The following is a 27721-nucleotide window of genomic DNA, read 5'->3' on the forward strand; positions in this document are numbered from 1 at the left end:
ATAGATAGATAGATAGATAGATAGATAGATAGATAGATAGATAGATAGATAGATAGATAGATAGATAGATAGATAGATAGATAGATAGATAGATAGATTGATTGATTGATTGATTAATAAATAAGTGTAGTTTTAGGAAAGAAATCCTGATAATGAGTAAATAACAAATCAAAGCTCTTTTTTCTTCTCATTTGTGGGTATTGGCTGCCACCTGGTGGCTGAAATGGGAAGTTTTGACTACCTGTTTTTCTGACTCGTATATTTTTAAAATGGTCAGATTCCTATAGAAATACTATGTTCACTCTCACCTATCATGACTTATAGGTGCGTTTCCTGTCAATAATCTGATGGTAGTTTGTTCTATTTAATCCCTCTAGGAAAAAATATCCCGATTTTTCTTTTAAAGTACAATTTCTCAGAGTATTTGAAATCTTTGTCAAATCATTGTGTGTAACTTGAATGTCAGTCTTTGCCATTTTGTAGCATTATCAGTTTTAATGTAAATTTGTTGCAGAGAAACTGGACACAAGCTTTAATTCAAGAAAGAAACATTTCCATGCTCCTGGCAGTGAAAAGAATGACAAGGAAACGTTGTTAGTTATGTTAACTCCTCCCCTAGTTCCAAAATAAGTTTGGATATTCTGTACAGCTATAAAATAGTCACAAATAAAGTGATTTGCTGTTGGTCGAGGCGCTGTGTTTCATTAGGGAAAAGACAACAGGGGTGCCTTTAATGTCTGTCATTTATTATGTTCATCAATCAAAAATGAACAGCTGAGGGATATATCATGATTTCTAAATTCATCTCACACACAAAAAATGCCCAGTTCCCAAAATAACATATTTCAGTCAATTCCTGCACAGAGATTATCTGATGGAAAATTGGTTTTAACTGTAACGAGATGGAGGGTTTTTGTCCAATTTTAAACCAATGGATAAAACACGAGGAAATCAAAACATTTCCAATAATAGCAACTGCAACTGATATAAAAAGTTTATTCATTTTGACTTAGAATCTCTGTCAATTTACAATTCATGCCATCTCAAGGAACTTTAGAAAAGAAAAAAAAATCCAATCAAGCATACATTCCAATGGATCCTGGGCTTTGAGGTTCATAGCTTTGATTTGCTGTTTGTGCCCAAAGAATTATGCTGAAAATGCAATTTTCCTCAACCTCTGTGCACCCAGTGGTGCAGAATGTCATTTATATCAAAATTTGTTCTGGTAAACTGAGATAAACTGAGATTCTGAATAATTTTATAAACTTGTTCTTGTTGTGTTGTCTACTGACAGAAAAAAAGGAATTACGTTTAAAAGTTTATCCGACATTTTTAGCTTTTTGAAATCCAAACCGACTCTTGTTGGTTTTCAGCAAATGAGCACACAGAAAACACCAAATGACCTTTTGAAGAGATTATATTCCTGTTTAATAAGTTACAGCGTACTAAAACAGAAACACATTACACTGACAAGTGCAAGAAAAAGCAAAGTAAATAAGAAACAACTACAACAAACAACATGAGACAGAATGCATTTAAGAAATGTTTCATTAAAAACACATAAAGACAACATATATGTTTAAGGCATTTGATGGGGAACTCACCATACAACATGCATGATCAACTCCACACACTATAGTTCTGCATAACAAACACTAGACCGGATTTAATCCTGAGATAAAAAAATAAATAAAATAGGCTAATTTCTAAATATGCCAAGGATAATCTTCTGATAACAAAAAATTAAAGGCCCACAAGTAAGATTTATATATATATATATATATATATAAAATCTGAACACATACAGGAACAGTTTGCATCTTAGAGAAATGTAAACTGCATTAAACTCTGCTGGCTTCAATATGCACCACAGTTTAATCTTGGCTGGTCCCTGACACCTAATAAGAAGTTGTTTTCTTTTAAAGAAATTTAGTTTAAAGACACTGTTTAAAGGCAATTAATAAAACTATGAAGGCTATAACAACACCCACTGATCTGATGGGAAAGATAATAGAATTTCACTTAATAACCGTTCAGGCTGCAGGGCAAAACCAAATCAGTAAAATAAAATGCAAAACGATTTGCCTTTATACCTTTACTTTGGAAAAAGCTTGATAGTGTGACTTGAAACTATTTACACAGAAAACAAACGGTGAATTTAGAGCTATCTTCCACAAAAAAGTAGAACATTTTATATATTCCAGATAAGAAATTAAACTCTTTAAAGTTAATAGTGTAACTGTTCCTTTCCACAGGCATACAATTAAAATTGGAGATTTATTGTATGTACATTTTTACACACACTGAGAAACTAATTAAACAATCAAAATGTATATCCATTAAAAACAAAAATAAATCTGCAAAAATGCTTTGTTTTTGTGTAAGACGTCCTGTAACAAGCTGACAACAAATCTGAAAGGTATGACACAAGTCTGCAGCTGCTGAACTGTGAGAATAAAATCCTCTACTTCTGATTGTGAGAATCGCTGCTGTGAATTGGAAGTACTTGGTTTTTCAAAGCTTTGTTTTTAGGTTTTCTCTAAACATAATACTCCCTAACACCATAACAAACCAAAATTGTACAACTTAAACATTGCAAGTGTAAATCAGAGCAAGTGAACATTATGTAGCTACTAGTTTGAAAGGAAACAGAGAAAAAACATTTTTATTTTGTTTCCACTCTTAAATAATCAAATATTTGTAAGTGTTTTTTTACATTCATAGTTTCACTATGTAATATTCCAATCACATTACCTTTATCAAAAACATACCCATTTCTAATATAAATAAAATAAGTCTAAATAAGTCCTTCATGTTACATTGCAGAAAATAAAATTTGGAAAACCATAATCACCTTTTAAAAAGTATCTACACTTTAATTTGCATGTCAAAGATCACATTAAGCTTCATCACAGCACAGAGGAGTTTTTAGCTCGCAAACTTGGAAAGTTTAAGAAGATTTCTTTAAGAAAGGAAGCAGCTGCAGATACAAGATTTGCTTTCTTTTACTTCTGACTCTTTTACTTCTTCCAAAATGTTCTATGGCATGAAAAAAATTGTTTTTCACATATTTTCCGGACTATACGTCACTCTGGGATATAACTCGCATTATTCATAAAACATATGTAAGATGCATTGAAGTATAAGTTGCATTTATTTAGAAATTGCTAAACATGAGGGGGACCTTGTCCGTATGATATGTCCAAATAAGTGCACATGTGTTCAGTTGCATTTCAACAAGCTCACAGAAATGGTCAACTTTGGCTTGGAAGTTTGCTGGCAGTTTCTGACACACCGATGCCCGCGCTATAAATCGGGGGTGCGGGGGGTTAAGGAATGACACAGCGTGGCCAGTGAAGTGCGCAGCGGGGCGGAGAGCAGAGCAGACGTAAGCAGTAAATCCGGGGTGGTTGGGTTCATTGAAGTGGTAACACCAAGAAGACCCTGATGGAAAGTCATTTATATTCATCTCTTTGGCCACTACCAGTGAGTCTCCATGCTGGTAGCTGCCAGGATGTCTCTATACACTGTTCACAAGCCTCCATAGTTGTTCCAGTAGTTTCGAAAGGTAACTCCGACAGATAGACATTTCTATCTAGATGCTATCTAGAACACAGCTCTAGCCGTCTTCTTTTCAGGCCATGATTATCTTTCCTCAGGCTGCAGAAGGGAATGTTTAGTCCTTGGTTCATGTCCAGCAGTACGATTTAATATTTAATGCATCAGTCAAAAAAAAATGCATCATGAAGAGGAGAAAAAAAACATTTATAATTCGCTCCTCACTGTAAGACACAGGACCAGACAAACTATGGAATATGGTGCAACTCATAGTCCGGAAAATACAGTAATTGTAATAAAAACTAATTCCAGGTTTTTTTATTTTTTTATTTATTTTTGGAATGCCTCCCTTAGTGGGAGCACAACTTCAAAGGTGCTAAGGCCCATTTATGTTAAAAAGAAAAGCACAATGTTTCACTTTGAAGATGGAAGCCCTTGCAAAAAAAAAAAAACCCTGACAAATAACTTTTTTTCTTGGCTTGGATCATTTGAAGTGTTGCATGCAGGTTATGAACACTCAGAGACCACTTCATGTTTGTCCGGTGTCAGGGATGTTTCCGACCGAGGTTCTGTGATGAAGCTGGCGCTCAACTGCACCTTCAGTCTCTCCACTTCGTACTTGTGGAGGTACTCCTGGATCAGGTAACGTTCCCGTTTAATTCGCGCCTTCACATCTGACGGGACGTCCGGTATCAGCCAGGCGACAAAGAACTTCACCACAAAGACAACATGCTGTAGAAAAAAACAAAACAAAACAGGTGGCAGAGATTTACATGCTGGCCACATGTTGGTTTTGAGTGCTTAAGTTTGGAACAGAGCTGTGTTGTCTTACTTCCATGATAATAATGAAGGCCATTTTGGCTGCCAAGATGTGCCAGAACTGCATAGTGTGGGTGTACTGCCTCTCATGGCCTGGAGGGTAACGGTAGTCTCGATATCTACAAATTCCAAAAAACACAAAAGCATCACAGACAGAAATATTGTTATACCTTAAAATAACACAGAGACACACAGGACACACAACCATGCACACACACTCTCACACCTAGGGACAATTTAGAGAGGCCAATTAACCTGACAGTCATATTTTTGGACTATGGGAGGAAACCGGAGTACCCGGAGAAAACCCACGCGTGCACAGGGAGAACATGCAAACTCCATGCAGAAAGACCCCAGGCCGGGAATCGAACCCAGAACCTTCTTGCTGCAAGGCAACAGCTCTACCAACTGCGCCACTGTGCAGCCCTTCCTTTTACACATGATTTCAAAAATGTTTTATCTATAAAGAACAATATCTAAAAACCTAAAATCCTTGTAGCTACAACCTTAAGGTCACCGTCTTCCAAGAAGAAGACGGTGACCTTATCTTCATGTCTGCTGAAGATACACATCCCTACGGCATGATGTCGCTCTGCTGATTTCAAATGACATGCAAGTAAACTTTCGTCATTAACTGTGACTCCTGAAGCCTACTTGTTGCACTAGAGTATTTGAAAACCAACACATGCCACAGTAACAGTTTTCACTCATAAAGAAATCTGAAAACCATGAATAATTTTCCTTCTACTACTGTGTGCTGGATTTCCACATAAAATGCCAGTAAAATGTTGGAAGTTTGTGGGTGTAAGGTGAAAAAGTACGTACAGTAGGTAAAAGCACATTTGCAACGTACTGCTCTCTGACTACCAATTATAAAAGAATGGAATAAAATGTACTGGCAGAGAGCAGCAGTGGCACAGATGAAACACATGAACCCATGAACCCATGAACTAAGATTCACTGTCCAGACAAACACAATCTCTGAAAGTAAAAATTATCCCCTGCAATAGTTTGGGCTAAACGCTCACATTTTCTTCCATACCTTGTACTGGAGATTCAATTGTGCAACAGAAAAACCCAATCAACTCTTCATGACATGATAAGTAAATCACAGGGCAGCGAGTGAACTGAAAACAGACTTTAAAATCAAAGATTTCCAGAAATCCCTCAACGTTATGTTCTCTTCTCCACATCGAAAACCTCTGTGACATAGGAAAATATCTGAATTCACGTGATTCAAACAAAGACGAATTAAATAAACAAAGTCTCGGTTTTGGCACTCTTAAAAATGTACCTGCATGTGGCGGTGGAGTTATGCCAATTGTCCTCAGGCATGTTGTCTGGATGTATCTGTGAAATGTTGTACACTGACAGGCTGTTGTTGATATAGCCGCTCATGCTGGCATCTTTACTGTAGGCATACAGGTAGACCATCCGGGGGATCATGTCTGAGGTAAAGGCCATGATAAAAGCCTGGGGGTGGGGAAAGTGAACAGGAGATATTCTCAATAGATGATGCTTAAAATTGTGAAAAGCAATTCAAGAAAACGTAGAAACACAGACGTACATTGGTGACAACAGATAAAATCGCCACTGAATTGAGGATCTCCTGCCATGCCCCGATGTTTCGGGCCTTGGATGCCACTGGTCGTCTGAACTGGGTGGTGAACTTCCAGGCGTCCACTCTGATTTCAAGGATGTTATTAAACAGGGCGAGGACGGGGGCCAAAGGGAAGGAGGCCACAAACAATGTGATGAAGCCAAACTGGATCACTGGAAAGACATGAAGAGAGGCCACAAAAAGAGAAAGAAACAATTACAAGCCGCAGTTATTTCAAGTGGTATTGTATATGCTGCATTTCGTCTTTATCTATTTGTCTCTCACCCATCTCGAGGTACTCGTAGAACAGGCCGATCTGGCTAAAGTTCAGCAGAACGTAGTCCTGCTCCCAGCGGCTGTAATGGTTCTCCGGGTTGTGTCGTCCCTTTCTGCTGCTCCACCAGTTGCGCATCAACCTGCCAACGAGTCACGGAGACGAAATGAAGAGTTGAACACAAACTCAGGTGGCGATTTTATTCTGATGTAAATGGAAAGCTAAATCAGTGTATATTTTAACCTATTCCTAGCCTCAAAATATGTTGGAAGCAGAATATTTTGACCATACTAGAAGAAAACGTAAATAGTTTCTTGTTTAGTTTCTTCGAAAGTTTTTTTTTTTTTTCAGTGTAGAGATTGTAGAAATGCTAACTTGTGTTTAGTGTAAAGAAAAAAAAATCTTTTTTCATTCATTCAAAAAATTCACCATGTAAATGTTAACGAATCCCCCATTTTTGGTGATTTTTAAAAAATATTTATTTTGTTTGTGAAAAAAAAAACAGAAAATGAGGCTGAAAACATCTGACGGACTCACGGGAGCAGAGCCTCCTGAATGTTCCCCCACACCTGTTTCCCAGCCATGACGATCACCAGCTGCGTGGTCAGCTCAATCAGACAGCCGCCAGGATCGCACTGGGACGAGGAGAATCTTTTATTAAACATGAAACCCATTGTGTTCTCCACCAGACGTGAAAAGACACGTGAAAAGATGATCCGCAATGAACGAGACAACCCACCTCTTCGTTCCTCAGTTTGGTAAAATTCCCAAACATGTAGGAGTACTTGCCGGGATAACCCACAAACTTCCCTTTGAAGAAGGCCACATAGAAGCAGGACGAGTAGTAGTTGACAAACTGGAACATAAACATCTTTATCGTCAGCCGGTTCTCGTATTCCAAGTGAGTTTTGGGGATTTCTGCAGCGGAGCAAACGACACTTTCAGTACAAAAAACAAAAAAACGTCTGGCATGTTGGACTCTGCCTTAAATCACTTTAATCTCTTTACCCATATCGGTGATCCAGATGGCCACTTTTTCGTAAAAGAAGTTCAGGATCATGATGATGACAAAATTGATGCAGGAAGCAGTGACGGATGTCGCAAGCTGCGGCGTGATGAATCTCCCCACCAACTGGATCTTTCTCATTGGATCCTTAATGATGCTTGCAAAGGCAGCGTATACAGCCAGCCTGTAGGCTATCACCCCAATGATACAGGCTACAATCAAAGAAATCTGCAGAGAGAGACATGCGCATGTGGAAGATCTACCAGAATGTGGCAACAAAGACGAAGGTGTCGATTTTTTTTCTCTCAGTTACCCAGAATATGACGGTGGCTCCAGAGAAGCAGAAACGTGCACACTTGCTCGTGACGGGAAGATATGGCTCCATTTCCTGAAAGACGAGTTCTAATTTAACTTTAACTTTTTAGGTTTTGTTCAGATGTATGCTTTTAAAACAAAATATTGCTAGCTTTTACACTGTTATTTCTATATTAGAAAAACATAGGTTTTTATTTGTTGTTGAAATGATGGTATCACCCACTTTTGTGATCTTGTTTTGTCTCCTGTTTGTGCATTTGATCTCGAACTCTGGGCGGATTTGAAGCTGCTGCTGCACCTCCTCAAAATCCACCAGATCCCATTCGTACTCGAGTCGGGCCTGACGCCGCTTCCAGAACTCCAGGAACAGAGTTACTGCCGAAAAGGTTTATAGAAAAATACATCAACATTAATAAATCTTTTCTTTTTTTAAAAAAGCAATTTATTGATGCATTATAATGTAGCCTGTATACATTTTTTCTGAAATAGGTAGTTTTTTCAGGCTGTAGAATGTTGTCTGTGTTGGATTTTAATTGACATGAGGTGCTGCCCCACTATTGGAGAATAACATAATTGTGCTGGCAGGTTTTCCTGGAACAATTTGTTTAAAAGGTTCAATCTTTTAGTGTGAAAAGGTTCAAACTGTAAAACAATGGGGGGGAGAGTTTGTTGGATCTCTGGACACTCACCCCAAATCCCCATAAATATGGCAAAGAATACGGTTCCCTCGTTGTCAAACAGATGGGATTGCTGGAAGACAGAATGGGAAAAAAAATGATCCAGAGAGAAGCAGAGGATTTTCGGCACAAATACTGAGACATACTATCCACTCAGCAGGTTGCTGGTGATTCGATCAAGATGGTGTTATTAACTGTGTTCAGTTTAACCCGTTTTAAATGAATATATTTGATAAGACATTATTTCATGAGGACAATAATGCAACATAAAACCATGTTATCAGCTTCAATTCAACTGAAAATTCCCCAACTGCATTTTGATGATATTTGTACTTAACATAATACTGCAAACTTTATTCGTTTCTGTCAAGGATATTTACCCAGGATGAGAAACAGGTGGAGTTGAGCTTCCAGAAAGGACACTTTTTGTCACAGAGAGGACACATCAATATGTTGCCGCCGATGTTTGCATCACAGATTTCTTCACTAAACGCAAGAAGAAAAAGCATTTTGACTCTTTTAGAGCAAGATGTCATAGGATTTATTTATGCTGCATAAACTTAACCATTTGAAGGAAGGGAATAAGTGCTGACATTTCTGTAAAAAGTGGACAAATGTATCTATAACCAGCTGAGGCAAAAGAGCCCAACAAATCTAAACTTCATTCTGTTCTCTGTTCCAAAGAAGCATTAACCTTGATTTGTTGTTGCCATAGCTGAGCGCTCCATAGGTGAAACATATAACACCCATGACAGCTGCAAAGAACAGCATCTCGGTGTAGAAGCCCAGCCAAGCAAAATAGATCCCGATCTTTTCTCCGTAATACTTCCTGGAAGAAACAAACATACAAAGAAGTGAAAAAAAATAAAAAATACAAAACAAGTAGGCATATGTAAAATCTGGTGTGAAATTTGATTACTTGATCAGGTTCAGAGGCTGCTCTTTGTAAAAGCAGAGAAACCTCGCCCAGTGCTTGTACAAGTTGAAGCGCTCGCTCTCACACTCTGCGTTTCTTGCCCTTTTCCAGTACCGACACTGAAAACCAGAGGGACTTTAACACAATCATGAACATCTTCCATTAAACTAAAGGTGCAATTGTTGCATTCATAAACCCAACGTTTTCTTGATGGAAATGGTTTGTTTTCTTGGTTTTGTTACCATGTGGCCTAGCTCAACAACCGTTACACAGAGTGAGGGAGGGGTGTGCAAAAATGGTGCAAAAACCTGGTTGCATAAGTATACGCATCCTTCTTCTTACATACATTTCTGATCATTTTAATTTACAAATGAATGCAATCCTAATTGTATTCAAATTTAAATGTATTCTAAAGAATCAGATCTGGGAACATTAAATATGTTTAAATAAAAAGAAAAAATCTCCGCAGTTCTAAAGAAGCGGCAGCGAGAACAAAGCTGGATAAAAAGATGGAGTAAAGAAACTCAGCAAATAAATTCCCAGCATCTACGCAATTCTTCTGTTTGAAAGATATCAGCCTTACATCGTGAAGGGGGAAGGCTGCTGTGTACGTCCCGTTGTTGAGTAATCGCTTGATGCCCGTCTTCTCTCTGTCCTTATGACCCTCTCTGTAGTACGGAACACGAGCCAGGATGTAAAACACCTCATAGCAAGGGAGATAGTTTATGAAAGATTAGACATTTTAATACAGCCTTTAAACACACAAACATCTTCTCAAAGTTGTAAAACCTCAATCAAATCAACATGAATGTTTTATACTTACAATTCTGTTTCTCGTGGATGGAGGGAAGAAAGTTTCTTTGTCATTGATGAGGAAGAAGTCCATCTTATTCTTGTCAAAGGGGTAGGTGAAGTAGTCTGTCTGAGGGTGCATGATGTGGTCGGGCAGGCGGAAAGGGCAGGACAGCCAGTCCAGATGGACATCCGGACCATGCTGCATGTCACTGTCTTTGAAGGGAACTTTGATGTTCAGGACATTCGCGTAAGTGGCAAGCACTTCCCATGGCGCGTGAATCTTTAAAAAGTACGTCTTGTGGTCTTTCGACTCCTAACAGAAATGAGAGAAGAGAAACGCATCACGAGCAATTCAATATGTGCCGGACACTGAACAATCCCTTTAAGATGGTCTCAGTTTATTTTCATGCACCACAAAAGAATAGACACTAGATGGCGCTGGTACTTAAGAGTTAGGACTCCTTACCGATTTGTCTTCTGTCTCCAGCTCCAGACCTTCTTTCTGAAGGTTGGCCTCAAATTCCTTTCTCCTTTCCTGAAAGTAAACACATCAGCTCAATAATTTCTAACATACTCCACCAAATAAGAGAAATTAAAAGAAGGTTTACATCAACATCCACTGCAAGTAACCCTACTTGCTTGTCAAAATGTAAATGTAGTCAGAGCGGTGAGGTCATGACTGAGTGACAGACATTCAGAAAATTTACAGATGTTGTTTGCCAAACCTCTTGTGCATGCAAAATGGATTTCGAGACAAACAGTCTCAAAATCTGTTTGGTTTAGGAGTTTTTTCATTATTAAATGATTTATTGAGTTTCTATTTGTTCTCAAATAAATAAAAGTTTCCTCTAATTAATAACGGTCTGAACTGAAAATTAAAATGAAAAAGCAGCCAAGATCAAACGTAGATTTTTGAAAGAACTACTTAAGGACGATAATAAGATTAGTCTCCATTGAAATAAAATTTGACAAATGCCTCAATGTATTGTAGTAACAACAAACTTTTTTAAAAAAATCTTAAACTTGTAACCAGTCTTCATACAGCCTTATGTAATCGTGCATTTCATTAACATTTTTTCTCTGTTTCACACCTCAGCTATTTTGGCCACTTGGGGGCACCAAAAACAAGCTATACATAACACACAGACACAATGATCTATATCACAGTGGATCTTTTTGTTGGTATTGATTTTTTTTTTTTTGCCCAGGTTGTTTAGTTTAGAATTGAAGATGAAAGATACAAGATAACTAGCATAGATATTGTCAGCTTTGTGGCTTCAATAAAGAAACATTGCCACAAAAAATTGTTGTATTTTTGCTAATGTCTTCCAACAATAAACCTATCAAACAACCAGACTTTTATTATGATTAGCTGTAATATGTTTCCTCCCCTAAAGGAAGAATACTTGACCTATCATAGTTGTTTTTTATATATATATAATTTAAAACAACAGTTAATCATATCTATCACATGTCTTAAGAAAAAATCCAGAATCTAACTTCCTCTTTTGCCAAAGGACTTCTCCTTTGGCATTCGATTGTGTAATAATGTTGGCTGCGTTGCAGTTAGTCAGTGGCAGCACTGAATATTTGCTGAGTGGTCAAGCAATTGAAACACCATTTTCAACTTACCTGCTTCCTCTCATCTTTATCGTCTACATAAGACAAAACAAAGTCTATTCTGCGAACGCCGTCTCTGAAGAACACCGTGTCTCTGTTTGGTTGAAGCCTCTCTGTCTGAAAGAGAAGCAATTATGGAACACAAAATATACCGACGTGAATAATCTGACAAAAAATAATCTGTTTGCACTAGAGGGTTTAACCTACTGAATACAGTATGTGTAAGAGACCAATAGGAGGTGATATTATTTTGTGTTTCCATGCTGGAATTGAACTCAGATGTATAAAGTGCCACATCAAACAGGAAGAGGCCAAACGCTCCAATTCCAGCCTGTCATTACACAAAAATAACTCGGTGGAGCAAAGAACACATTCAAAGTGGCTAAAGCCACTTACATAGTAAAATTTAGAACTTGTAAACTTTCAGATGACTGAATGCCTAATGTATTTTCTGTTGATTTAAACTGATATTCCTTTATAGAAACTAAAAAATACATGCAAAGAAGGAAGATTTTAACTTTGTATAAGTTTTACTTTGAACTTAAATGGCTTTTGAATTTCATATTGTTAAAAGTCACTAAACCCTTTTATTATAGTTGAGCAGTTTATAGTGAACACGTCTTATCGATAGAAAAGTCAGTAGTGTAGAGTTCATTGCAAATCAAAAAAATAAAAGACTGATTGATTTTTATATAAAAAAAACATCAAATAAATTATTTCGGGTGAAGAACTGTACAATTATCACCACTGTTTAATAAATGAGTCCTGTTGACCGTGACAAGTTAATAATAGATTTCTTGTACTTTATGCCCAAAAGGAGCTTATGGAGCCGTTAGCTGAAACTCCACCCTGCTGGTTTATCACATCCTGACATTCACTAACAGACTTCCTTATAACCAGGGTGCTGCTATGATCAGTAACTATTATAACGTTAGCAGTAAATATCCAACATTAAGTACTTAATTCTAATGTCTGAGTTGGCAAACACGGTTATTAGCTTTATTAATTAAGAAAGCTCCCTCGGTCGGTTGGATGCCCTCACATGTCACCAAAGCATCTAGCAGGGATCTCCAGTTTGAGCAGCTGAAGTTTATTCCTCTCTCACTGATGAAGTCATGAAAGGAGCTCTTTGAGACTCACAAAGTCTTGTGACTCAGCAATTAAAACTGTGACTCAACGTCAGTCAAAAGTCAGAGTTAGCAGAGAGGAAATTCCACAGATATGCAGAAAACTCTGTCAACTACTTTGTGACAAAAGAGAAGGGAATATTGTAAATCCATTCACAAATGTTGAATTTGCAGAGCATTGAAGTCTAAATTTAAAGAGACTAACAGTGGAATTTCAAACACTGACAAATCTGTGAATTTACTGAATTGCAAAACGTATGATATATGGAAAACTATAGAGCATTTTGTTAGCATGATAATAAGAGTGGAAAGAGTTTCACATGATATTATTGCTTTCAGGTTGCTAAGTAACCAGAAACAAGAAGTTGCTGTTGTTTTAAAAAGAAAAAAATGGTCCAGAGTTTGCTGCTTAAAACTAATTAAACCTTTTAATTAGCTTTAAGCTATCTAGATACAAATTGTTTATAGGTGTCGCCAGAACAGTGGCGCAACTGTAAGAAGCAGCCGTCTTTATTCAATCTGAGCTGTCCAGCTACTTCTAATTCAGTGAAAATGCCTTTCTTCTCACTCCAGCTGGGCCTTCACATGGATCAGAACTTACTTCTGAATGTCCAGGCAGTGGGCCTCCTTCACATAATGCACTGACCCCATTACCGCTGCTGTCATCTGCAAAACAAAAGCAAACACATAATACCAAGCGGGACAAAGTAAGTTCAATCAGTGTGGAGGTTTGGACTGGAGTTCAGTGTTTGAATGTTTTGTCATGACATGTCTGTGAAAATGGCTATTAACATCTCTAACTGGCTTAAGTGAACATTTATCTATAATTTGAAAGAAAATGCGTGTCACTCTGATACATGTCAGCCTAATTTGTTAAAATTAAACTTTTGATTTTATTTCACTTTATATGTCTTGTCTTGGCATTTCAGGCATACCATCTAGATAAGATGCATGCTTAAATGTGCCAGGGCAAACTAGCTTTACAAAAAGGATATCTGAAAATAGTTTCCTATTTGTATGATTGACTTTTGAATAAAAACTGCAACTAGCATCAAAGTCGGCCCCCAAAACCCAGGACCCAGAAACCCGACAGCCCAAGTAAGTGTGAGAACATGTTACTGCTCTAAAAGATTAATTTATTTTCAGACTTTCGAAACGTCTTTACTCTGGCTTGTAGATGATTCTGTATAATTGACCTCCAGCAGCTAGCAGGCGTCTCTTTTATTGTTTGATGGCCGTGGGGTTAAAGCTAATTTTAGATTTCACTTGTTTACACAAATGCTGTTTGCATATCGTCTCCTTGTGTTTCATTATCAGATGTGATATTAACATCCTGCCAGCTGGAACAATACATGATCAAATGGAAACTATGTGGGGAAGTCCTTTTTATTGTTTAAAAAAATGCACAGGAAGTAATATGATGAAATCCAAGAATTGACTTTATAAACAGGCATCCAGCTTTCATACAGCTACACACAATGAAAGAGAACGACGATTCCCAAAATAATAACAACATCAATATTTCCTCTAAAGAAGAGGTAAAAAACAAAATTGTTTGATAAAGGAAAAGCCTCTCAGACTGTGGCCCGACAAACTATTTTTTTAATATTAGACAATTAATTTAATTTCACATAATTATCGCGGTAGAAGCCATTTGGCCATTTGTTTGTTAAATACTTAATGAAACATATTTAGATTGATGTTTGTTGTGATCGACATATACTCACAAAGAACGAGATAATTAGTAAAAGTTTGTCGTTTGTTGAATGTTCAGAAACTACAGCGGCTGTGATGCGCCAAGGCAAAGGTAAAACAACCTGAACAGGTGATCAACTCTAAACMACTCGCACATTTTTACTCTCCGTCTCTCTCTGCCATTTAAGCACACCGGTTGCCATGGCAACCTCCTGCGCTCCACAAGCCGACCAGAGATTATGTTTAAAACGTTCAGTCCATTACGATATTAGGTTTTCAGGCTTGATATTTATTTTGCGATCATTAATAAGCCTCCCCTGGTTGATTAGTTAATTTTAAACTCCTGCTCTGTTGGTTATTTTGGTAATGGAACCGAAACGCACAGAATTGCRAAACACCTTGTTGAAACAATAATCACTGAGATTATTATTGTTGATGGATCATTAATTTGAACACGTTTTGTTGATTTTTTTGTTGCTGTTCTTTAATAAAGTTACGAATGTTTTGATAAGGACCCAGAGGAGGACGTTCTGGTCTCAACGCCCTGGCGCCGTTCAGTTTGTCACCTCATGCTGAAATCGACTCAAAACCCTCAGCGATTAACGTGTTGGAGCCCCGCTCTATAGCGAGAACAGTTCAGAAACAATATGAAATGGGAAAAAGGTTATTTAATAACTGATTAAGTAGTGTTTTAGATTGTTCTTGAAAAACTAATCAGTCATGGCTAATTAGTGGGTGCACTCACGGCTGCACAGTGAACCCACTGATTTTTTACAGCAGACAGCCGCTCCACTCTCTTGCAGGTACTGCGTACCCCCACTAAATCTTATAGGGGTACGCAGTACCCTGCCGTACCCCCTTACTTTCACCCCTGCTTTTAGGATATGGGATGTGCTGCAGAAGAATAATGTTCACACAAAGCCAGTCTAATAATCCAGATCCAGCTCAGACAACCTAAATTTAACAACAAACCAATAACAATTTATCAGTTTTCAAAAGACCTTTACTATTTTAGCAAGCACTCAGCGTCAAGAGCAATGAGTAACACAAAGACCATACCACACACACACACGCATATTTTGTACACTGACACACTGCATTCCTCCCTCTCCCTGCGTGGCCGAGTATGGCACTGGAAATGTGCTCATGAAGCACCCCTCTGCCCGCTCTCCTTTTATTCCCGAATGGTGGGAAAAGCAAAGCTTCCTGTGGGGGAGGCTGCATGAAGACACTGGAGAGTGGGAGGAGCTGGAGGCTGAGGTTGCTGCTGCTGCCGCACCACGAGACTGACCTCCCCTTGAACGAAACAAAGTCTGGAAAAACACGTAGGTCTGAAGGCTCCTGCTGCTCCGAGACAGCTGCGCAGGCTGCCAACTTTCATCTGACAAGCACATTGGCCTGAGCCAATGAGACAAAGACAGTCATGGAAGTTCAACCCAAGGCCTCGAGACTCACTAGAGAGGAATGGAAATATGCCGTGTGAGTTAGAGTCTCTCTGAAGATTCAGAAAGCCCACATCACTTCATGAAACTCGTGGGAAGAGTGATTGGCTCTTTGCCTCAGCTTTACTCTTTGCCTCAATTTTGCTTATTTCCAAGAAGCGATTTTCCTCGTTCCTTTTTTTGTCTCAGTATTTTGGCCTCACTCCAACCACACTGGCAGCTATCAGAGGCCGGCTTGAGCAAACAGGAGCAAAAGGCCAGGAGAATGTGTGTTAAATCTACAGAGATACAAATAACTGGAAACTTTAGACGACTACACTAAGTATACTTAGTTAGTTATCCTCATGCTTTTCTTGAAAAAGTTAAATCTTAAACGTAACCCTCCTGCACTTCATTTTCTAACCCACTTTTAACTAGGTCATCTTAATGAGCCATTTATCTATTTACAGAAGATCCCCTTTGAATCCATGCACCATCAGACTGCTACCCTTCTAAAATATTTCATTTTAGAAGGGTAGCATCTGAGTTACACTTAGAATTCTGTGAGATTAAATTAGTTGTCAAAATTATAACAAATACTATTTAAAAGTACCTTTTAAAAGAGTTTATCTGAAACCTAGCTCCAATTCAAAAATTTTACGACAAAGTCCAACGGCAAGAAAGGTGCCTTTAACCCTACACTGGAAAATGCATTGGATCATTCCTCCAAATCACTGAATTTCACTTCCATGGCCATATGTGTGTTAAATTAGACCCAGAGGCATTTATATTCCGTCTACAAACATCTGTGAAAGAATGGGAGACTCTTTGGAGCTCAGTGAATTACCACTCAGTACAATGATAGGGTACCATCAACTGTGCAATTAGTAGTAATAAAATGTCCTTGCTACTTAATATATAGCAGTCATCTGTAAGATTTATTATAATAACCTGGCAGGAATTGGTAAAGAGAACAACTCAACCACAAAGTGGTAGGGTGTCAGTGAGTGGCTCTGGTGGTTGGAGTTTGTTCTGTAACTGGTGGGTAACTGGTGGGATGACACTTCACCTGCCTTGCATGCTGCTAGTGGTGGTCAGAAGAGGTGCATAGAAACAAGGCTCCCAATGTGTCCCAAAATGTCAAAGTTATGGGCAAAAACAATAAATGAATTTGAAACAATCAATTAACAATGTTAATTAAACCTCAACTGTTATGTTGAAAAACTGCAACTGCAAACCATTGAGAAAAACAACATCATCAAAACAACTGTAACTCTAGCTTCCTTAAATGGAAGCAAAGATCCGTGGCATGATTTCAGATCGATATGTTTCAGGTTTATATGTAAATTGAACCTCATCAGGGCAATGAAAAGATCTGCAGTATAATATATCCCTTGTAAAAGTCAATACTGAAATAAACAACTTGACATTCATCTAGTGCAGTTCGAGTTTGCCACTCACCCTGCAGAGATCTGAGAGGATCGCTCAGATCTCAAATAATTACATTATTTCATTCAATCGTTAAAGTCAAGAAAAGTATGGGGATGTGTGGATTTCTCTTTCAGATTTTTCTATTTTGTAGTTTGTGTTCAGTTTTGTTTGTGTTACTTCTCTTGTCTGTTTCATATTCTTTCATTTGATTATTTAGAAGATTTGTCTCTGCTATCTATCAACTGTTCCTCGCTTGCTGATAACGTCCTCCGCCTCATATCAGTTGTAATCAAACATCAGTGTAAATATCCCATGTTTTATGGTCAGTCAGATTTTTGCTGTTTCTTGTTTCTGTTATCATTGACTTCAACCTTTGGGATGGATTCAAATGTCTCTGGTGTTGCTAGTTTTTCTAAAATTGTCTATTTTGTTATGGTGCAACAATTTACTCATATAAGCTTTGTAAACCCACAATTGACATACATTTTGGGTATACAACAAATAAAACTCAGCATAAGGCAGTTGCTTTGAATTTCCCTATAAAAAATACTACTGATCTTCTATACAAAGTTAGGTGCATTTTGTGACATGAGTCATTTTAATCACTAAAGTACTTGGGAGAGTATTATCAGTATCAGCAATCCTCTGGATGAATAGAGTTCAGTGGAAGACATCAGAGGAGGAAGTCACTTGTGCCAAGGCATAAATTACAACAAGAAGGAGCTGATTTGCTGTATTTAATGCGTTGGCCGTGGTCCACACAAGTAATACCATCATCCCTCTCAGAACAAAGTTCAGTGCTTTGCAGCATCTGTGAACCCATGCAGTGCTCAGTCGTTTAATTTTACATTTCAGCATGCATGATGTCAGGACTGCAGTCCTTTCTCAGTGTAGCACCTCCTGAGTCAAAATGAAATGAATATTCTGAGAGACAGCCAGCATCTCTCTGTGTAGGTTGTCTTCCTTGTCTTACTATTTTTGTTACAAAAAGACGTTAAAAAAAAAAAAAAGGAGCAACAAATATGTCAGTCACCCACTTACCCAAACACACAAGAAAATAGCACATTCACTGTCATCTGTTTCGCACTGGAAACACCCATCTGTATGTAAATGCACAGCAAGATGCAAGAGCAAGAACTGCGTTTAGACAAGTCATATACTCCCATGGTGCATTATTGTGCAGTTTAGGATGAATGTACTTGATTATCACCTTGACCAGTTTAAAAACGTTAACACTGCACTGACTGATTAAAAATCATTTTGTTAATCATCTAATCTTAGTATGTTAAGGCTGATGAATAATCTTACAGGTTGCTACAGAATGAAGCCTTTGTTCTTAAAATAGACATTATTAAAAGGAGAAGAATGATAGCACTCCTTTGGATTCACATGCAAAAAGTTTTTCCTATGACTGTTATACAAAAATAAAGCTTCTGTGCAGTGTGCTTGAGCTTCCTCCAATATCCTAAGAACAAGATTTTCCAGTAAACTGGTTGTCATCCTCGGTTGTGAGTGTGAATGCATGGTTTGGTTATCTTTTTTCTATCCCTGCAGCGCTCTGAACACCAGGTGACACTCTCCGCTGTGGAGCCAGACATCAGACTCCCACCACCCGAATTTGAATGTACACAGAAAATGGAAGAAAAAGTGGGTTTCATATTTGTGTGTACAAATAGCTCAATGATGTTACCCTCATTAGGACACACTTGCGACCTTCTTACTGCAGAAAATTATTGCATGCGCCACTGCAGGACCGGTACTACAGCCGTGAACACATCCCCTCTTCTGGTTGTTTGTGCAACCAGAAGAGGGATACAATCAGAAGCTGACTGATGAAAGTTGAATGAAAGCAGACAGACACACATGCAGACATTTGTATCTCCATGACCTGAAAACGGCGACGCACTTGTGCATCGGAGAACAGTAATAAGGTCGACCAAAGATGAGAGTCCAAAGACATAAAAGCAGCGCATGAAAGGAGAAACGGCATTATATGACGACAAGAGAACAGACAGCAAGGCATGACATGAAGCCTCTGATCTGCCCGTACCTGAGTGTAAGTTTATCCTGAATGCAGTCAGAACAGCAGGGCCATCTTCAAAGGACAGACAGAAAATGGTTAGAGACTAGAAATAAACTGGAAAGGGTATCCTTTTTATTTAGAGGCACGAGACAGACGTTCACAAGTAGTGCAGCTCCACTTTGGCAAACTGCTACATGGCGAGTAAAAGCACTATAACAGTTCAAAAGATCTTCAAATACACACTTTCACTTGCTGCAGAGCATGCCGTGTACTTCTGAGTGAGAATCAAGACAACAGATTTTCACTATGACTCAGGCAGGCTATGTAGGTGCCTCCTGCCTGCAAGATTATTTCACTCAGACCAACACATCATTTGTTTTTCTGGCTTTCAAGAGTTGTGTTTCTTTGCGCTCCAAAAACACGAGGTGTTACTAAACACAGCAATGGATTACGACAACACGAGACATTTCTCAAGTGGAGAAATGTCACATTTTGTGACTTCACTCTTAGCAAAAGTCTTATTAATGCCAAATCGTCTCACAGGAGTATCAAGTGCAGAAAATGAAATATTAATGAGCAAATTATTTGGTTCAGCATTTTTTAATAACAAGAAACAAAACTGAAAAAAAAAAGATCTCACAACTGATATGTGCAAGTGCGGAGATCTCTGAACACTGTCACAAATTAGAAAACCAAAATGACCATAAAGTCATAAGTGTTTATATTCAAACAGCAGCGTTTATATGTAAACACTTATGGCAAGCAGTAAGTCCTGATAACGCAGGAGACATGCAGTGCCCTGTGTCAAAGAGAAGCCACAACATCCTGAATCTAAACCCAGCCCTTCGTCTTCTCTGACAAAACATCATCTCTATCTCAAACCCCACATTTCCTGCTAAGCCTGCAGCTTGCAAAGTTCTGAAGGAAAATTTGATAAACTGCTCAAGCCAAGAAATAGCTTTTTTTATAAGTAACGCTCCATGTTTTGAGGTTTGAAATGTGTTTTGAAATGGACCTTCACGTTGTGAATTCACATTTCCTGACAGTGAAATAGTAAACAAAACTGACTGCGATCATTAAGACCAGATAAAACTTTGATAAATTAGCAACAACAAGAAAAAGAAACAGTCTTATTGTTTGTGTTTTCCTGTTAGCCCACCTATAAATACCAGCTTCCTCTCTTATCATCAGGATATTGTTGACCCAAAGAAAAAAATAACTTTCAGATTTTTTTCTGAAGCATAGGAGATCAAAATTGGTTAGGGTTATATGTCACCTTCAAATATCGCAGTGTAACTTATGTAAGACATAATGCTATATCCACAACAAGAGTCAGGTAAGCGGAAAGACTCTGAAGAAAAACATGCTTTACAAAACCTGTGCTGTGACACAGAACGTTTAAATAACATGATTGAAATTAAAGGCAAGAATAAGAACAATCTTTGTGTCTTTTAACCTGCAACTGAATTCTGAAACATTTCTAAAGAGCTACTATGCACTAAAAATGTGTTTGCTTTCTTTGCTTTCAAAGTAATTGATATCTAAATAATTATTATTATTTACTGGTCTTTCACGTGACTGCTTTCATTCCTGTTCTGTGAAAATGAATTCAAAGTAAATAAGAAAAGGTAGAAAAGGACATGTGCGTAAGCTCTGATCTACGGTTGAACTAAGATAAATCTAGTCAGATCCTACAATTGCATCTAAATGAATCTGGATGTTATTGAAAGGTTAATTTATTCAGTGATTCAATTTAAAAAGGAAATCTCAGTAAATCTCTCATACACCATTGAGTCACTGATTCACTGGGCAAGGTAAAATATTTCAGGTGGTGTTCATCTTAATCTAAAGTATTATAATTTACTGGTAACAAAAACCCAAAACTTATGTTCTTAGAAAATTATAACTAAAACATACATATTTTATCACAAATACTGCGTTATGGTCATGGTGTGTCCTAAAAGTATCATGTGTGGCTTTGCTTACTTGACAGTTGAAAAGCAGGCAGTCACTGACATTTTTTAGAAGAAACGTTAACCAAGTTGAGTGGAAAAAAAAGTGTCATAGACAAATGGACACAAATAATGTAAAGTCCATTCAAAAGTTTACGGAAGAGTCACAAATTTAGTTCCGTACGAGGAACTAAATTCAGTAAACTTGCCTGGCGTAAACGCCACGGAGAATCCACGCAGTATTCTCAAAAGGAGAACGATACATCTGACTCTAAAACACAGAAAAGCTACAAGCAGATGACCTCTGCATGTCAGCAACTTATGCTTATACAAGTATTGAGTAACTATTCTTTACACGACATATAAATGCTTTTCATGCAGACAATATTTTCTGTATTTAAAAAACTGGAAGCATTTAATGCATGTTTGAATTAATGTATTTTTCTACTACTTAAGTCTGGAATCCAAGCCTTTCAATTGTGATTGTCTTTTGCAGAAGGGAAATCTTTTGCTGTCTCATCTTGTTTCGTGGATCTCTCTGACCGGATAACTCAATTACAAAGCCTGTTTCCATAGCAACTCCTTTTGCTCTGCTTCACCTCTGACAACAAGATGACTTCACTGGCTGCATGATATACAACGAGATCGCTGCCAATGAATGCAGCTGAAAAGTAACAAATCATTATAATTACCAGAGCTACTTAATGTATTCTACTTCCTGGCTGCTGTAATAAAACTGACACTCTTTAGGTTTATTAAAAATGGAAATGTGGGCAACATCAAGTTAAAAAGTGTATTCACCTATTTAAGGTTTAGGAAAATAATGGCCATGTTAATTAAGTGCACACTAGTCAGCACAATATGATACAAGTATGTAGCAAAGGCTGTCTATGAATCACTGTTTGGACAGCTGTGAACAAGGTAGCACACAGGCACCAAGTGAAGACAGAGGCTTTCCTCTGCTCTCTGTTCCCCCTTTGACATGTTCCTGATAAGAGCAGGAGCAAAGCCTCCGCAAACCAAGAATAGTTTATTAACTCACAACTCACCCACGTACAATTAAAAGCCTAGCAATTACGCCAGTAGGTGGTTGAAAATTAAAACGCAAAATATTGGGTGTAGAGTTCATTATGCCTGTTGAACTCTGAGTGATTCAACAGGAGTGTTTGTTTTCCCTTTTCCATGACGATCTTTCATGCAGAGCTCATTCACGTAGATAATTACTGAAATTTTGAAGCAAATGCAGGATGGCATTATTTGGGATCTGTAATCATTGTCCAGGATGACAAGAAAGAAATTAGTGGACAATTTGTTTGTTTTTAACAGGAGATTTTACTGGCTGTTAATTAAGCTGTAATTTAATTTTCCATAAAATTACTTTTAAAAAATATCTCAAAATAGGAAAAAAAATCACAAAGGACCCAAAGGTTTGAATTGTTATTAATAATAATAATAAAAATAAAAAAAAAACAGTGTGGCCAAATGGTGGTAAAGATTATGCTTTGCTGAAACCAGCTGTGAAGAACTCAATAAAATTACAGTTTGAGCAAAAATCTTTACATTTTTAACATGAATACAGTTCTGATCATAAATTTTACACATCCTGGTAAAACTTAGCGTCTGAGAAAATAAATGAAAACGTGAACTGCATGGATACGTCGCCAGAGAGAAGCCGTTAATATGCCAGCGACATGAAAGCGTCACTTGTTGCACCAGTCTGAGGAGCTCTAACTATATCCTGCATTTTATGCAAAACAGAATTCATATAACTTGAAACGAACTGAAGATTTTTTTTGCCTAGAAGAATGTGAAAGTTTACCCTCTACAAAAACTGTCACAACAACCAAACAAGAGGCCAATCCACAATGGTAAAAACTAGGCTATGTAAACATTGGGGTTGTTTCTGTTGCCATTATTGTTTAGAAATAGAAAATGAAAAAAAAAACTGTTTAATATTGAATGGTTTCACCCAGTCATTAAAACTGAGTGAACAAATTCTTATTATTCACAATATCTGGTAAATCAGAAATCAGAAATGTACACAAGGTATGTAAAATTATGAGAACATACACATATGGTGCATTATGTTGGCTACAAATTAAAAATTATCTTTTAATCACATCAGAAATCTGAGTATTACTTTCAGCTAATATTATAAGTAGTATCCTTTCACGCTTGATGGAGTTTAATCAACCAGCATTAAGCAAAAGACTCGTTCATATGAAGACTTTAAACTCACCTGGGATGAATGAGACTCATGAGATTTTATAACATAAGATTTAAATCACCATTGGCATATTGAGTGTTTCAATTTTTGATGCTGTATATCAATCTAATCCACAATGCCAGAGATCTGTAGGTTTCACATTATTATAAAGAATTGTATACGGTAGCAAGCCTTTGAGTGAAATTCTTTTTTCTTCAATACCAGTTCTATTCACACTTTACTGCAGATGACTCACTGTTAACTATTTCAAACGTAATGACTTCCCCATTGTTGATGACAAACAGAAATCAGTCACCTCATCTCTCTCTGACCAAAGACACAGATTACATGTAATCAGTTTCTGCTTAATCTCTGCATTTTACACTACTGGTAACTTCTTTTTTTTTTTTTTTTTTTTTTTTTACTCTGAGAAGTACTCAGAAATCGTGTAATTTAATTGCACAAAGATATGCAAACACTGTGACAAAGTGTTTTCTAATGAACCAGCTATGTAAAACCACAAACTGTAGCTCAACTCAGAGTCAGTGAAGCCCAACTATCTCAGAGGAGGCAATTACACAGAACACAGATAAGAAAAAAAACACATATTTGTCCACAGACTTTTCTCATTTCTAATTACATTGCCCTTTTCTGCATCTTAAGAAAAAAAATCCTGTGATCAAGCAGGTTCATTAGTGACTATTGATGGAGTAACGGTAGTGACCAGTTTTTTGCCAAACATCTTCAATACGCGGTAATAATGGACTACTCTGCTATTGTCCTCCATCCATCACTGACTAACTTATTTCTGACGTGTAAGGGAGTTGGCAACATGTAAAATGTACATGTTTTAACACAAGCACCGCCCTCGCTGTGAAAATATCCAATAAATGAAAATAGAATTGTTGAACTGTGGTTGTATTTTGACCTGGATGTGGTATCCTCATGGGGATACATTCACTATATTGACCTTATTTCAGGAAGGGGTTACCAGCTCAGTGGGTTAAGGATTACTACTGCTGCAGCGTGCTGCTTCACCTCAGGAGGTGTACCCATGCCAGTCTTACTCACAAATAGTCCCGTTTTGAGAAGAATGACAACTGAAACTCAAAGATGTTGTTAATAACAATGAGCTTAAATGTGTGCAGTCACCTGTGTTCAGAGAATCCGAGGCGCTCTGCAGCTCGATCAAAGTTTCCTCCTTCGCCTTTCCCGTCAGTCGTCTCATAGCGGCTAACGGTGTGATTATAAAGGCTGCTTCACCTTTTCAGGAAAGTAGCAAAGGCAGTGAGGATGCCGCCGTGTCTCCTCGTGTCGATGGAGAAGCCACCGTGCAAGGAACAGGCATCGGTCAGACGCTGAAAGGGTTGAGTCTGATCAGATCGATGGTAGATCGGTGGATCATAATCACGTAATGACCGTCTGTCAGTGAAACTGTACCCTGCTGGGCTCATGTGCGCGGGCACAGACCAGGCGCGCATAAAGGGGAGTGGCGAGGCCTCTTTTTTCGTCGGCAAAAATGGAAAAGTTTGTTATTATTGTTATGATTATTCCTATTTTAAACTGTTCATTTGTGTGTCAGAAGGTACGCCAGCTTTTTTTTTTTTTTTAAAGAGGTTTATTTGCTTTAATATTGATTTGTTTTTTCTGAATTTCTTGAGGCGCTTACCTGGACGCTTGGAATCCAAACATGAGAAGACTGGTTTAGGATTTCATCACAATTCCGCCATCTAGGGGCAATTTCTAGGTAAATCAAGCTGAGGTGTTTTCTTTAGGGGGGGGTCTTTATGAGATAAGAAGATCCAACTCATCTGCAAAAATGCATAAAATCTAAGTTATTCCAAATAGTTATATTCACTTCTGTCAAATTCAGATACAAATCCAAGTTCAAGTAAACATTCTTTTTCAGTCACAGGGTTACAGTGGCACAATTCTGCCACTGTAACAGAATGGCAGTAGGACAAGAAAGAAATGAGGAAGAAGCACTAGGCCAGGGGCACCCAAGCCCTGTCCTTGAAAACATCTGCCCCAGAATCAGCTGGATGAAGTCCCTCATCAGCAGTCAGCTCCACAGAGGCCTGATAACACCCAGTTCATCTGATTCAGGAGCGTCAAAGAAGGATGGTAGCTCTCAATGACTCGACTGAAAAAACTGCATCTCATTATTGACTAAAGTGTGTTGAAGCAGAGACACATGGAAAAACCTGCAGGACAACGACCCACCAGGCTTGGATTTGAGGATTCCTGCTCTAGAAGAATGGGCAGAATAGGCATCTAAACTGTAAAATTATGAAAAATAATTAGGTTTGTCATTCAATCTTTTAAATTGTTGTCTCTGTTAACAATCATTCTTCCAGAAAAAGAAACCATTTACATTCTCAGCACATTCTAAATGTCCTGTAGCATCACAAAAAGTTCAGAAGACCTTAGGGTTTACACATCACTGCTTAAAAACCACTGTGTACATTTTGATCTGTGTTCATTTCTTAATGGACTCGGTCACCAGCTTAACAAACGAACACTATGATGTCCATCGTGTGTTAATATGCAAATCCCAGCTGCTGGTTATAGCTGATAAGAAAAAAAAAACACCTTAATGGAAGCCACAAATCCCTAACCTCCGGAATAATAATATGTTTGCAAAAAGCATGTGACATCCTGCTGTTACTCTGTAGTTTTTAACTGCAATTAGTATAGGAACACAAGTAAAGGTACAAAGAAGGCAAAAATAGAAATGAAAGGCACTTCCTTTTAAATCAGTTTAAATTATTGATGAACACCACATGTAAATGACTCATTATGCATAAAAGACCCCCTGCAAAGTGAAACGGTAGATACCCTAAGGCATCACTGGTAAAACTAATTATCTGTGTGTAAGCAACACTGTCTTGTAATTGAGGTGGGTCCCTTCTTAATTATTTCACATAGGGTTAGATGGTTCATTCTGGAGGGGCTCCTCTGGTGGGTCATCAAATAACTGTTTGTAGTTCATTAAGGTGGAGAAAAAACATAGAAAATGTCACGTTTTATAGGTCAAGGTGACCTTGCCATTAAAGCAAAGACATAAAGACTGGCTAGGAAATTTTTCTTGGGTAAGGTTTTTAGTCTTTCATCTACAGAACAGCTCATACAGAGATCTTCTGTAAATATCTCATAGGTTTTTAATATAAGTTTAGAATTGAAAGAGCTTACCTCATAATAAAAAGGCATTCTCATCTTCACCCTGACAGCCAACTTCATTTTAGCCTGGGCTGGCATAGGTAAAGCTTTGGAAAACGTCTGTCTGAAATAACTCTTTCAATCTAATAAGAATAAAAATGTCGCAATAAAAGTAGGGTAGATATATGGCTAGGAATTTTCAATCCAAATGATCAATTTTCCAGGTTTGTTTTAGGAAAGCTAACCTACACAAAATAATTACCCAATGATGCTGCCATGAATAAAGAGTAGGATTAAAATGTTTTACACAAGCAGTCTAAGCACAATTTACACATAATCTGTTTACTATAGGCGGGATACAACGCTTTCAGAAGTCAAAACCAAAAATAAAATGCCTTTAAGATCATAACATTGAAATATTGGATAAGTGAAAACACGTGACAAACTTAGTGATCGACACCAAGCACAAAATAAGGCGAACATAAGTTAGGGTATCATTCAAAAGTTGATATTCAACATATTGAAGTGATCTACAGAACATTAAAAAGAAAAACCAGCACAGTAAATTTTGGTTGTTTTTTGTTTTTTTTACTTAAATTAGATGCATTTTCTGAAAAAGTCTTTGAAACGAATGACACGTTTCAGTTGCGTTTCAGTAAATTGCAGAAACGTCGATCTAACAACAAAACCATGTCATCACATGAACTTTTGGTGGTGAAAACTGTTTACTGCATGACTAATTTTTAAATCTAACGACATTTTTATAAGTCAGATTTAGGTGTGGTTTTCTTTTATTAGTTTTCTTTTCACTGTTGTTTCTGCAGTCTGTCTAAAACATAGGACAACATTTAACCTAAAGAAAGTCACCCGTGCCACAGAAAACATTAGCAAAGCAGCTGGGCGAGACATAGACGTAAATATATCAGATGTAAACCATGGCGATGAAAGATTAAATAGAGTTGCAGCAGATGGACGAGATGTGACTGCATGACGTGAACACTGAAGGCTACGTTAGTGTGTGATGCTTCTTGTATATTACATAACATGAAGCCGTTGCCCTTTCCAATTGAGACCTGAGATGCGTCATCTCTCCAGTAGGTGGTAGTAGAGTGCAGCTGAACGACCTC

The 27721-nt window shown here is 37.8% G+C and overlaps 1 protein-coding gene across 2 annotated transcripts; it reads right to left on the reverse strand.

Annotated features, from left to right (window-relative positions):
• Nucleotides 1-1399: 1399 nt before the first annotated feature.
• Nucleotides 1400-24890, reverse strand: ano5b (anoctamin 5b). 2 transcript variants are annotated; one of them, XM_008405174.2, is made up of 21 exons: nt 24588-24890; nt 19305-19349; nt 13309-13373; nt 11593-11697; nt 10427-10495; nt 9989-10273; nt 9749-9868; nt 9169-9284; nt 8944-9078; nt 8630-8735; nt 8262-8322; nt 7796-7947; nt 7571-7645; nt 7260-7485; nt 6991-7169; nt 6789-6886; nt 6263-6393; nt 5945-6150; nt 5672-5850; nt 4391-4496; nt 1400-4290 (listed from the first exon to the last, which is right to left on the reverse strand). In XM_008405174.2, exons 1-21 carry the CDS (start codon nt 24661-24663, stop codon nt 4066-4068), a joined length of 2760 nt encoding a protein of 919 aa, XP_008403396.1. In that variant the 5' UTR covers nt 24664-24890; the 3' UTR covers nt 1400-4065. The 2 variants fall into 2 exon arrangements, with proteins under 2 accessions (XP_008403396.1, XP_008403397.1); XM_008405175.2 differs by lacking the exon at nt 19305-19349.
• Nucleotides 24891-27721: the final 2831 nt, after the last annotated feature.

This window comes from Poecilia reticulata, linkage group LG3 (assembly GCF_000633615.1).
Source record: "Poecilia reticulata strain Guanapo linkage group LG3, Guppy_female_1.0+MT, whole genome shotgun sequence".
Lineage (NCBI taxonomy): Eukaryota > Metazoa > Chordata > Actinopteri > Cyprinodontiformes > Poeciliidae > Poecilia > Poecilia reticulata.

Bases quoted from the DNA above. Each gene is read 5' to 3' on its own strand.
- ano5b (XM_008405174.2), bottom strand. From the start codon at position 24,663: ATGAGACGACTGACGGGAAAGGCGAAGGAGGAAACTTTGATCGAGCTG. The intron at 9,079-9,168 runs GTAATCAAATTT...TGTTTCTTCCAG, and splicing joins CAGCCTCTGAACCTGATCAA to GAAGTATTACGGAGAAAAGA. The intron at 8,736-8,943 runs GTTAATGCTTCT...TCTTGCGTTTAG, and splicing joins TATGGCAACAACAAATCAAG to TGAAGAAATCTGTGATGCAA.